Below are 13,003 nucleotides of genomic sequence, written 5' to 3'. Positions count from 1 at the left end.
GTTACCCCTGCAAAATAAAAAAAATTGGGTCTAAAGTAACATTTTTGTGAAAAAAGTTAAATGTTAATTTTTCTCTTCCACATTCCAAAAATTCCTGTGAAGCACCTGAAGGGTTAATAAAGTTCTTGAATGTGGTTTTGAGCACCTTGAGGGGTGCAGTTTTTAGAATGGTGTCACTTTTGGGTATTTTCTGTCATAAAGACCTCTCAAAGTGACTTCAAATGTGATGTGGTCCCTAGAAAAATGGTTTTGTAAATTTTGTTGGAAAAATGAGAAATCGCTGGTCAAGTTTTAACCCTTATAGCTCCATAACAAAAAAAAATTTTGGTTCCAAAATTGTGCTGATGTAAAGTAAACATGTGGGAAATGTTATTTATTAACTATTTTGTGTGACATATCTCTCTGATTTAAGGGCATAAAAATTCAAATTTTGAAAATTGCAAAATTTTCAAAATTTTGGCCAAATTTCCATTTTTTTCACAAATAAACGCAAGTGATATCGAAGAAATTTTACCACAACCATCAAGTACAATATGTCACGAAAAAACATTCTCAGAATCAGGGGGATCCGTTGAAGCGTTCCAGAGTAATTACCTAATAAAGTGACAGTGGTCAGAATTGTAAAAATTGACCTGGTCATTAACGTGCAAACCACCTTGGGTTGTAAAGGGGTTAATCAGTCTGACTCAAACCTCTACAACATGGCCAAAGAGCTTTCTAAGGATGTTAGGGACAAGATCATAGACCTGCACAAAGCTGGAATAAGCTACAAAACCATAAGTAAGATGCTGGGTGAGAAGGAGACAACTGTTGGTGCAATAGTAAGAAAATGGAAGAAATACAAAATAACTGTCAATCGACATCGATCTGGGGCACCATGCAAGATCTCACCTCGTGGGGTATCCTTGATCATGAGGAAGGTGAGAGATCAGCCTAAAACTACACGGGGATACTTGTAAATGATTTCAAGGCAGCTGGGACCACAGTCACCAAGAAAACCATTGGTAACACATTACGCCTTAAAGGTTTAAAATCCTGCAGTGCCCGCAAGGTCCCCCTGCTCAAGAAGGCACACGTGCAGGCCCGTCTGAAGTTTGCCAATGAACACCTGGATGATTCTGTGAGTTATTGGGAGTAGGTGCTGTGGTCAGATGAGACAAAAATTGAGCTCTTTGGAATTAACTCAACTCGCTGTGTTTGGAGGAAGAGAAATGCTGCCTTTGAACCAAAGAACACCATCCCAACTGTCAAGCATGGAGGTAGAAACATTATGTTTTGGGGGTGTTTCTCTGCTAAGGGCATAGGACTACTTCACCACATCAATGAGAGAATGGATGGAGCCATGTACCGTAAAATCCTGAGTGACAACCTCCTTCCCTCCACCAGGACATTAAAAATGGGTCGTGGCTGGGTCTTTCAGCAATACAATGACCCAAAACATACAGCCAAGACAACAAAGCAGTGGCTCAAAAAGAAGCACAATAAAGTCATGGAGTGGCCTAGCCAGTCTCCAAACCTTAATCCCATAGAAAACTTATGAAGGAAGTTGAAGCTTCGAGTTGCCAAGTGACAGCTTCAAAATCTGAATGATTTAGAGATGATCTGCAGAGAGGAGTGCACCAAAATTCCTCCTGACATGTGCGCAACCCTCATCATCAACCACAAAAATCGCCTGACTGCTGAGCTTGCCAACAAGGGTTTTGCCACCAAGTATTAAGTGTTGTTTGCCAAAGGGATCAAATACTTATTTCTCACTGCAAAATGCAAATAAATTGATCTAATTTATACAATGTGACTTTCTTGATTTTTTGGGGGATATTCTATCTCTCAATGTTAAAATTAACCTACCCTTAAAATTATAGACTGTTCATGTGTTGGTCAGTGGGCAAACCTTCAAAAACAGCAAGGGATAAAATAATTATTTCCTTCACTGAAAAAAGTTGATCTTCTGTAGTATGGATGCTATGGCATTTCAGAAAAAACACTTTTTGAGACAGAGCTGGACACAAAAAAGTGTTGCTGGGCGAGATTCCTCTCGCTTCTCCTTTTCCGGCTTAATTTTAAGCTCCCTAGTCTTTCTTTAGGAATATAGGTGTGATGTTGAGTCACTACTCATGGAAAAGCCATAATATAGGGTAGTTGAGAGGTTCAAGGTCAGATACCAAGAGAGCTCGTCATAAACAGAGGTCAGAATTCCAGGAAGATAATGAGGCTAGGTAAACGGATGGTCAAAGGCAAAGTCCAAGGTCGGGCAACAAAAGATCAGGAACAGAGCACTGGAAAACAAGGGATCAACACACCACTGAACTAAAGCTATGACTGGCATTAATCAGACACTGACAACCAGCTAAATAGCCAAGTATTCACCCAGAATGGGAGACACCTGGAAAAAGCCCAGCACGTCCCTGCCCTGATTGGCAACTGGATGGACACTCTCAATAATAATAATAATAATTTTTATTTATAGAGCGCCAACATATTCCGCAGCACTTTACAATTAAACGGGGACATGTACAGACAATAAATTCCATACAGAATAAAACAGTTTAAACATTTACATCAGGAGTGAGGTCTCTGCTCGCAAGCTTACAATCTACAAGGAAATTGGGGGGACACAATAGGTGAAAAGTGCTTGTTATTTCAGGTCTAGCAATTATAATAAATAGGGATTTTCATAAAAGGCTGCATGATCCGGTCATCAGCCAGTATGCTTAAGTGCAATAATCAATACCGATTTCTGGGGGGTTGCAATAATCAATACTGACAGATCGGCATACACCTGCCCCAGTTTGGTCGGCTGAGCTGTCACTCACAAAACTGACAGTTCTGCATGACCCTGATTATATAGGGCAGATGAACTGTCACTTACTACATCCCGGACACAGAGAGTGGTGGAATCGTTACAATAGGAAGAGAGAGGGAGACCTGTCCTGTCAATCAAGCAGGCTTTGTTAAGAAGATGTCAGAGTGGAGCGGCACAGAAAAGTCTGCTCCTGACTATCGCAAACTATGTTTTCTCAGAAAAAATGTAGCATTTCAGACTAAAATGTAGGCTCCAATTCATCATTACCTTTGAGCCAGTTTTTGATTCATTGTGTGTGTTTTATGCCATTATTCTATTTGCACCTTTTTTGAAGTCTATTTTATATGTGTTTGCCTATTTTTTTGTTTTATTTTCCAGTTTGTGGGCAGAATTTAGTGATTCCAGAATTTTTCACCTGATTCACCGACTGCAACTTTTTTTAAAAAAGTGCAATATTTGGTGAAACTCTACTCCAGTCCCCAGTGTATCACTTGCGAATTGTAGATCTGCACTTTAAAAATACTGTCCAGCAATCTGGACCCGCAGTTAACAGCTGTTAAGTATCAGGACACCAAAAATAAAATGGTCAATTTCCCTTTCCCAGAAGAGAAAAAGAAAGCATTACGCAATTCCTTTTGAAATCCATGTAGCATACAGACAATTCTGACTTTTAGGGCTCATTCAGACATCCGATTTTCTTACATAAGAGAAAAACAGACGGATTATTTTGACCGAGTGTCATCTGTTTTTCTCATATGTGGAGAAATTTAAAAAAAAAGTTTCTCCACCTTTTCCTTTCCGTGAAAATAGGACTGCACTCGGACGTCATCTGAGTGTGGTATAATTTTTTTAATGACCCATTTACTTGCATTGCCGATTTTGATCAGTGCCTCGAATCAAATTCGGACATCTTTTTGCGATTTTCCAGACATGTGAATGGCTCTATAGACTATAACAGGTACCAATGCTATCCGTGAAAATATGGATAGCACTCATACGTGAAAATTAGATGTCTGAATGAGTCCTTAAGAAATACCAAATATTCAGATAGTCTCCCACTATTGGTGGTAAAACATTTGCATGATTGCTTATTTAGGAATGACAAACCTTTTTGGACCAATGGTCCCACTGTCCACTTTCATTAATGACAAACTCAAAAATCGTTTCGTCTCCTTTAACTGTAGGAAGCTGAAGTGGTGCAGAATGGTCACGCAGGAAAATTTCCATCTTCATACGATCCTCAAGCTCCAGCAAGGCTCCCACTGACCACATAACCGCAAACACAAAGAGCCGCGCCAAGTGTTCTTGACTGGGCTGCTTCTCCTCCTTGTCAGAGAGGAGACCCTAAAAATCAACATAAAATACAAAAGGACATTAACCCTGGGACAAAAAGGAGCTGAAGAGGAACATAATAAAAGGAGTAATGTGTGTAACAGATATCAGGAAAATATTTCATTTTGTGAGGACAGTACTCCTTGACTAGATATATAGATGTCTTCTAAGAGCAGTGTCCTTACCTGAAGCAGATCAATAGCTTGTCTAATATACATGCACTCCAATATCTGCATCTTTGGAGACACCGCGGTGAAGACAAAATTTATTAAATCCTATGAGAAAAAACAAAACAAGGTTGAATATGACTGTTAGGGTTATGCGATGTTTAATCAGATACTGTAGCACTCTTCTCAATGTTATACTATGGGGCAGGGCAGGTCTGAGACTTTTTTCTTATGCCAATTTGGACCACGAGCACCCCCTATACAAGTCCATGGGTGCATGGGAAACATCAGACTGCACTTGAATGTCATCCGAGTGCAACCCTACACTAGCGGACACAGAGAATGGAGAAGATGGAAAAATTAAGTTCTCCATCTTCTCCGCACCTGTGCTGCGATTCTCTCACATGAGAGAATCGGATCACAGTAAGATGACACTCGAATTAAAATCTGCAGCGTTTGAGCCGAGTGACATCAGCATAATTGGCCCAATTCTCTCGCATGAGAGAATCGATGGCCGTGTGATTCCGGCCTTATAGGAAGGTTGTTCTCTCAGTTGTGGGGAGGAACACTTTAGTTTTGCTCCCTTTTAATCTCTGGAATAGATTAGTAATCTCTGTTTTTTAACTCTTTAAAAAGAGAACCTGTCAGCAAAAATGGGATTATTAACCCTGAAGCGGGATGCTATGGGGCCAATTAATACCTTTGCAGAGGGCCTCCTGTTAAATTTGTCAGTTACACCCATCATTAGGGCAGAGCTGCAGTAGGGACTAGTAATAGGCTAGCATACCCAATCGGCCTTGATTGACATCCAGCTCAGCACAGCTAAATAAGAACTTCACACATCAATCCAGGCATACAAATCCAATTTTCTAACTTGCACTGCAGATATAATCTAAGTTATGACCATTGCTACTTTTTCTTTATACTGGTATTTGTACACCACTACATTTCTTGTCCCTTCTAGATCTGTTTGTGGCATCTTCATGGGACCTGGTTTTACTTATTTCAATATTTCAATTCAATGTAAATTGAAATGTTTATTGTTATTTGCTATATAACAGGATGAGAATTGCTATAAGTAAAATGTACTAGAATTCTGACTAAAAAACGGCATTCAAGCTATGCGCCACATTTGTGTTTTAGATACTTTTATGCCTAATTAAGCATGTGTCATAATTGTGGGGCAAAATACTTGTGTATAGTAAACCCTCAAAGAAGTGGTCTAAGGAAAAATAAAATGTCTAGAGAGTTGCACCAAATTTATTACATTGTGTAAGCCAGTGTGATAAATAGGCATACATCCTAACTTAAGATAGTACTAAGATAGTAAAGAGGGACATATAGTGCAGTGCACACAGTGAGATAGCCCTATCATGGACCGCACAGTGCCCCACACACAAAGTGCGATGCCCCACAGTACATTATCCTACAAACAGTATGATGCCCTAACAATCCTCACCCACACAGCATGTTTCCCTCACAGTCCCCTCCAACACAGTATGATAGTCCCACAGTTCCCCTTCACCTAGTATTAAGAATCTACTGCCCCACACACACACGGTATGAGGTTCCTACAGCCCTCTCCCACAGTACGATAGAACATTCACACACACATGCCCTCACAATCCCCACACACGCTATAATGCTACCACATTCTTCCCCCACACAGCATGATTCTCCCACAATACTTCAAAACACATTATGATGCCCCCGAAGTTCCACACATGGTATGATGTACCCACAGCACATTCCCTCATGATGCCTCCACACTTTTTCACCCCACAAAGTATGATGCCCCTATAATTCCTCTTCACACAGTATGATGTCCCCTCTGTTCACATCCATATAGTATTATGTCCCTACAGTCCCGCCCCCCACATACACAGTATGATACCCCCCACAAATGCCCCATGCTTCCTACAGTGGCCCCCACACACAGTATGAAGTCCCAACAGTGGTTTCCATATTAGCATCCCAGTTGCCTGTGTGTCCTGTCACATTCCTGATCCTCTACTACTGAGCTGGTCTCTGCTTCCGAGTCGGCCCTGAGAGTGTCATGTGACTGAGGGTCATTGTAAGTCCTACAGCCCGAATCTTGTGGATACAGTTGAAATCTGGAGATCCTGTTGTCCCGCTGGATGCGGGATGGTTTTAAGCAGGGTTGCACAACCTTTTTTGGTCCAAAGGCTTTACAGCATGAAGGAGTGACAGTCAGTGTGTGTGTGTGACGCACCCCTGGGCCTTCGTCGCGCGGCATCGCGCGCACGGGAGCTTACCCGGAGCCGGATCTGTTGAGGGTTGTAGTCTCGTGGCGGTGACCCGGTCCGTGCCCAGGGAGTCAAACTGAGCGGCGATGTATTAGCGGTAGATGTTGGACGACTACGCCACCCGTTGAATGCAGCGAAGGAGCTGCCGCTGTAAGGCAGACCGCTGAGGCCGGTGGTAGGATTGTGCAGCGTGATAGTATCACCCCCAACGGGAGGGGTATGGCCTCAGGGCAGCCGACGTGGATGATGGGGGTAGCAGGAATCACTCAGAGACGATGCGGTGTAATTCAGGGTCTTTACTGGTGATAAAGATAGACCCTCCCGGAGTACTGGCTAGCGATCGGGGCCTGGTCAGTCCTTGAGCAGATGGGATCTCCCCTGGCCAGGCGGAGTTGTAGGCCTCCCAAACTGACTGTACTCTTCTGGCTACCTTGCTAGAGGCGGGTATAAGTAGCCCACGTCCCTGAGTGTACCGTGTGGTGCTCACCCGTATGGCCGGTGACTCGGGGCCTTCTAGTGGCGTCCGCTCCACGACGGCGGTGCTGGTCCCACGCGTGTGACCGTGCCTTCGGGTTTCTTGGCCAGAGGACCTGAAATCCCCTGCCGGGCGGTTTCTGCTGCTGGGTAAAGATTAGTCCCCACAGCCTCGGACTCCGGGTCCGGTGATAGCTTCTCAGTCAGGGCGAGCTCTGCAGCTGCCAGCCCCTGACTCCTTATAGCACTGCTCCCACAGAGCTCCTGATGTTCTTTTCCTAGATCTGCTTCTCTTCTCTGTCTCTACTTCTTCTCTACTCTCTAACCCTGCCTCAGCCCTAGGTTTATATAGGGGAAGTTCTTCCCCTCCCAGGACTGGGCAGGAGGTGTGGCATGCACAGGATCCCTGACCAAGAGACCTCCCACCTGCTCTCAGACATAACATTGCTGTTACTGTGGAAACCAGACCCCTGGGGTGCCACATTCCCCCCTAGTGAAATTTAGTACTCCGGGACTAAATATATTTTTAGAAAAACATAACAAGGTATAAACAATAATAATACAATAAGAAAAACACATAAAGATGGTTACGGCGTGTCCGCAACCGGGTGCAGTCTTTGAAGAAAACAAAGGTGTCCATTTCACCAAAACAGGGAGACGTAACCAGGTAGGGGTCTGTCCTGCCCCGAGTCCTTAACAGTCTTTTAGTCCATTCCTGGGTTACGCTCCAACCAATTGTACAAGGATTCCCGGTAAATCCACCAAGGACTCCTAAAAATAACTAGAAACACATAATTATTTACAAGTAACAGACAGGTGACCACAAATAAAACAATTTAAACACTTCAAATCCTCCAACGTGCGGGTAACTGGCCTCTAGTGGCCCTAGTGGACCTACGGAGTTGACTGTCTGGCCCTGAACTACAGGGTGTAGGAGCTGTCAAGGGTAAACTGGGCAGCTGTCTACGGGCTCTTTGGCTCACTAGGGGTACGGCAGGCTCACTATGAGCAGAGGGTTGATCCTCCTGTTCTGCTTGTGTGGAGTCTGCTGCCTCCTGGACCGGCTGCTCTTCCAGCTCTACCTGTTGCTCCGTAGGCACTTGGGATGCTGGTTGGAGGAACGTGAGGACGGGTACCACAACTGCACCATTGACTTGAGTCCAGGATCGAGGGAAGTCTCCGAGCACAGTACTAACCATATCTTCCCTTTCCTCTACGGGTCGAGGGTCTTCTTGCTCTCCTTCTGGGTTACGTAGCTGTTCGGGACACTTCTTCAGGTGATCCCGGGATACAATGGCTGTGGTTTCCCCTCCGTCTTTACTGATGGTACAAACCTTTGGGTTGTCGTGGCTTGAGGGCAGTACGGTGTACGGGTCCTTCTCCCACTGGTCGTCCAACTTGTGGAGCCGTCTCTTCCTCTTCAAGACCTGCTCTCCGGGTACCAGGGGAACAGCGGGAGCATACTGGTTGTAATTTTTCTCTTGTCTTTCCCTAGCGAGACAGAGACTTCGCTCCACGCTCTCCTGTACTTTCCGGTACTGCTGCTGCCTCTCTGTGTCCCAGTCTGCTTCCGGTGAAGTGTCCTCGGGTGTCAGGACTCCCATCTCCAGGTCAACAGGTAGCTTACCAGGCCTTGCCCTCATTAGGTAAGCCGGGGTACAGTTGGTGGAACCTACAGGGATGTAGTTATATAGGTCCACCAGGTCGGGCAGTTTCTCAGGCCACAGACTGCGTTCTTCCAGGGGCAACGTTTTCAGAAGATCCATTACCACCTGGTTCATTTTCTCACAAAGTCCATTAGTTTGCGGATGATAGGGTGTCGTCCTTATCTTCCGGCAGCCATACAGATTGCAGAATTCCTGGAAGACCTCCGCTTCAAAGGCAGGTCCCTGGTCCGTCAGCACTTGGTCCGGGTACCCGTGTGGATGGCAGAAGTGCTGCTGGAAGGCTCTAGCTGCTGTTTGAGCTGTTAAGTCCTTAACGGGGACGACAACCAAGAACCGGGAGTAATGATCCACAATGGTTAACGCGTAGACGTAGCCACTTCTGCTTGGGGTCAGTTTTACATGATCCAAGGCTACCAGTTCCAACGGCTGCTTGGTGACAATGGACTGAAGGGGGGTCTTCTGGCTGCCACGGTCCTTCCTTCTTAGGTTGCACGGGCCACAGTCTCTGCACCACCTCTCGATCGTTCCCCTCATGCCTACCCAGTGGAACCGCCCGCGCAGCAGGAACTCCAGCTTCTTCCATCCGAAGTGTCCAGCCCCGTCATGGTATGCCTCCATCACTATGGCTGCGTCTCTTCGTGGCACCACTACTTGCCAGATTAGTTCATGCGTCCGGGAGTTAACCATTCTGCGGCACAACTTCCCCTTGTAAAGGAACAGTCGACTCTTCTCAGCCCACAGTTGTTTGGCTTCCTCCGGAGCGTCTGGGTCAAGGCGGGCATCTGGCTGAGTGAGCATCTCCTTCACCAGTCGGACGGCAGGGTCACTGTCTTGCGTTTCCTCCCAGTTGTAGTGAGGCAAGGGGTTAAACGTAGCGGCTTGCTTACTCCTTACCCGATGGGAATACTGGATAGTCCCTTGACGGTGGAACGCGGGGAGTTCGACTTCTTCCAATCCCTCTGGATCTTCTCCTACGTCCGGTAGGTTTGGCATCCTGGACAGGGCGTCCGCGTTGGTATTGGAGCGTCCTGCCCGGTATTTGATTGTGAACTCGTAGTTGGACAGACGGGCCATCCATCTCTGCTCTAGGGCACCGAGTCTTGCCGTGTCCAGGTGTGTCAACGGGTTGTTATCCGTGTACACGGTGAACCGGGAAGAAGCGAGGTAGTGCTTAAAGCGTTCGGTGACTGCCCACACCACTGCCAGGAACTCTAGCTTAAATGAGCTGTAATTCTCAGGGTTTCTTTCGGTGGGTCGCAGTTTTCGACTGGCGTAAGCGATTACTCGTTCTTTCCCCTGCTGGATCTGGGACAGTACGGCTCCTAGCCCGATGTTACTTGCGTCGGTGTAGAGGATAAAGGGCTGGCTGTAATCAGGGTACGCCAGGATTTCATCCCCCGTGAGGGCCATCTTCAGCTGGCGGAAGGACTCTTCTTCTAACTTCTCCCATTTGAAGGGCGGCTTCTGGTTCTTGGCCTTCCGGGACTGGCCTATCAGGAGGTCCTGCATAGGAGCTGCCTTTTTGGTGAAACCGGGGATGAATCTGCGGTAATAGCCTACCAACCCGAGGAACTGCCGCACTTCCTTTACACTGGAGGGACTTGGCCATTCCTTAATTGCGGTGATCTTATCAGGGTCGGGAGCCACTCCGTCAGCGCTCACCACGTGTCCCAGGTACTGCACCTTTGGTTTTAGGAGGTGACACTTGGAGGGTTTTACCTTTAGGCCGTAGTTTGCCAGAGCTTCGAACACTTCCGCCAGGTGTTTCAGGTGGTCCTCATAAGTCTTGGAATATACGATGACATCGTCCAGGTACAACAGGACCGTCTCGAAGTTTCTGTGGCCCAGACAGCACTCCATTAATCGTTGAAAGGTTCCTGGTGCGTTACAGAGTCCGAACGGCATGCAGGTAAACTCGCTAAGTCCCATCGGGGTGGTGAATGCGGTCTTCTCCCGGTCCGCCTCTGCTACAGGAACCTGCCAGTACCCGCTAGTGAGATCCAAGGTAGAGAAGAAGTTAGCAGATCTTAAAGCAGCCAAAGACTCCTCTATCCTTGGTAAGGGGTACGCATCCTTGTGTGTGATACGGTTGATTTTCCGGTAATCTACACACATCCTCATGGTGTTGTCTTTCTTTTTGACTAAGACTAGTGGAGCTGCCCAGGGGCTACAGCTATCCCTGATCACCCCAGCCTCCTTCATGTCCCTAAGCATCCCCTTGGCGTGTTGGTAGTGTGCAGGGGGTACGGGTCGATACCTCTCTTTTATGGGAAGATGGTCTCCCGTGGGGATGTGGTGTTCTACCCCCTTGACTCGCCCGAAGTCTAACGGGTGTTTACTAAACACTCTCTCGTACTCTTGAACCACCCGATAGACTCCCTGTCTCTGGTGTGAGGGAGTGGAGTCAGTACCCAAATGTAGTTGCTGACACCAGTCCTCCATTGTTTCCTTAGAGCCGTTACTTTCCTCCGGGGAAGATGGAGGCAAGGGTTCTACGGACTGTATGGAATTTTGATTGATGGTATACAATTTGGCTAGCGTGGCATACCGGGGCAGGTACACTTCCCTCTTCCCGATATTTATTATGCGAACGGGCACCCTCCCATGGCGTACATTGACCACCCCCCGTGCTGTCAAAATGGTGGGCCTACTGTCTGAGTAAACTGGTTCTACCATTGCCTGGTAATCTCTACCTCTCAGACCAATAGCTGCCCGGCACCAAATCATCATTTCACTTTTTGGGGGCATGGCAATAGGAAAAGGGTCACACATTCTTACGCTACCAATCTCACCACCGGAGAGTTCTATCTGTTGCCGTCGCATCAGTGCCCGGATCTCTTTCTGGAGCACTCGCTGCTGGCCGGAGCTGGCGTTCTTGGCAACCTGCTGTAAAAGGAAAATCACCTCTGCAAGACAATTTTCAATTACATTAGTTCCTAGAGTTATCTTTGGGTGACTCTCGCGCTTGTCAATGTCTACAATGATCAGTCCCTGTGCCGCCAATTCGACTCTACCGATTTTAATGGTCACCTCTTTAAATCCAAACTGTGGCACGGGCTGACCATTGCTGGCGATGATACTCAAGTCGTCGTCAGGGTAGCGGGTGATATCCGAGTCATTCCAGTACTGCTTGAAGAGCACGTACGGGATAGTGGTAACCTGTGACCCGGTGTCCAGTAGGGCACTCATGGGGATGCCATCCAGTACCACGGGCAAGACTGGACGTCCTCCCACATATTTGTCGCGCCAGTTCGATGGGCCTGATGATCTTTTTCCTGGGGTTTGGCCCTCTACCCTAGGTTGTGCCAGTTTAAAGGACAGTACCTTGCCATATGTCCGGGTTGATTGCAGCGGCGGCAGATGGGTTGTCCGTCCTCGTTGTATCGGTCGCTGGGTCTTCCTCTGGCCGGTGGGGTCCTCCTTGGTCGATGCCACGGGATGTCCTCCGGTCCGGATGCCAGCTGGATCTTCCCTGGAGTGGAAACCTGTAAAGACTGCACAGTTCGGGTTAGCGCGGCAACGCTTTTAGCTAGCTCTTGGACCTGATGGTGCAGGTCTGGAGCCGGGTCATTGTTCAAAGCCTGCGCATCAGCTCCCACAGGCCCTGCCGACAAGGGTGCCGCCTCCTGGTGGTAAGTGGTAGTGGGGCGTCTGTGGGTCACAACGCCACCTGGTGCCGGTTCTCGGAGCACCCGGATGGCTCTGTCCTTGAACTGTGCAAATCCCAGATGAGGGTCCTGTAAGGCCATTGCCCGCAACTGGGTTCGGTGGGCATTGCAATATAAACCCTCTATAAATTGTTCAGTCAACAGCCTGTCCTCGTCTCCCACGCCGTCAGGGTCGGTCTGCTTAATGGCTCTCAGGGCCTCTTGTAGGTTCAGGGCATAGTCCCTTATACTCTCGTGTGCTCGCTGCTTGCACCCGTAGAATCCAAGCTTGATCTCGGCTGAGGTGCGGGTATCAAAGGTGTCCCTCAGCCGGGTTAGTATCCCTGCAACAGTCCTTCCCCCAGGTGGCCAGGACTTTACCTCCCTTTGGGCTGCCCCGGTTAATTGGGCCACCAGGATGCTCACTTTTTGCTCTTCTGTGAGGGGATACACCTGGAAGAGGCTATCCAGCTTTTCTCTAAAGTCATGCAGGGTATGTGACTCCCCTGAGTACTGGGGTAGCCAGGCCGCTCCCGGGATATAGGGCACGGTGAAAGGCATGACTGCAGCAGCGGTGGCGCTGGCGGGGGTTGAGGCAGTGAAGCTCTCCTCCGTATCCGACATCTTCCTCCCCCCTAGTGGACCG

The 13,003-nt window shown here is 47.6% G+C and overlaps 1 protein-coding gene across 1 annotated transcript in view; it reads right to left on the bottom strand.

Moving 5' to 3' along the window:
- LOC141265457 (dynein axonemal heavy chain 5-like) overlaps positions 1-13,003 on the bottom strand; it is a 526,560-nt gene that overhangs the window by 207,597 nt on the left and 305,960 nt on the right. The window contains exons 49-50 of the mRNA XM_073678599.1: positions 4,321-4,410; positions 3,911-4,147 (exon numbers count right to left, since the gene is read on the bottom strand). Coding sequence (XP_073534700.1) covers positions 3,911-4,147; positions 4,321-4,410 — 327 coding nt within the window. The remainder of the gene's footprint in view (positions 1-3,910; positions 4,148-4,320; positions 4,411-13,003) is intronic.

This window comes from Phyllobates terribilis, unplaced genomic scaffold (genome assembly GCF_046119375.1).
Source record: "Phyllobates terribilis strain yellow unplaced genomic scaffold, ASM4611937v1 Scaffold_4__5_contigs__length_816908805, whole genome shotgun sequence".
NCBI lineage: Eukaryota > Metazoa > Chordata > Amphibia > Anura > Dendrobatidae > Phyllobates > Phyllobates terribilis.
Note: the sequence above shows the minus strand (reverse complement) of the source record. Positions and strands in the feature narration are given on the sequence as shown.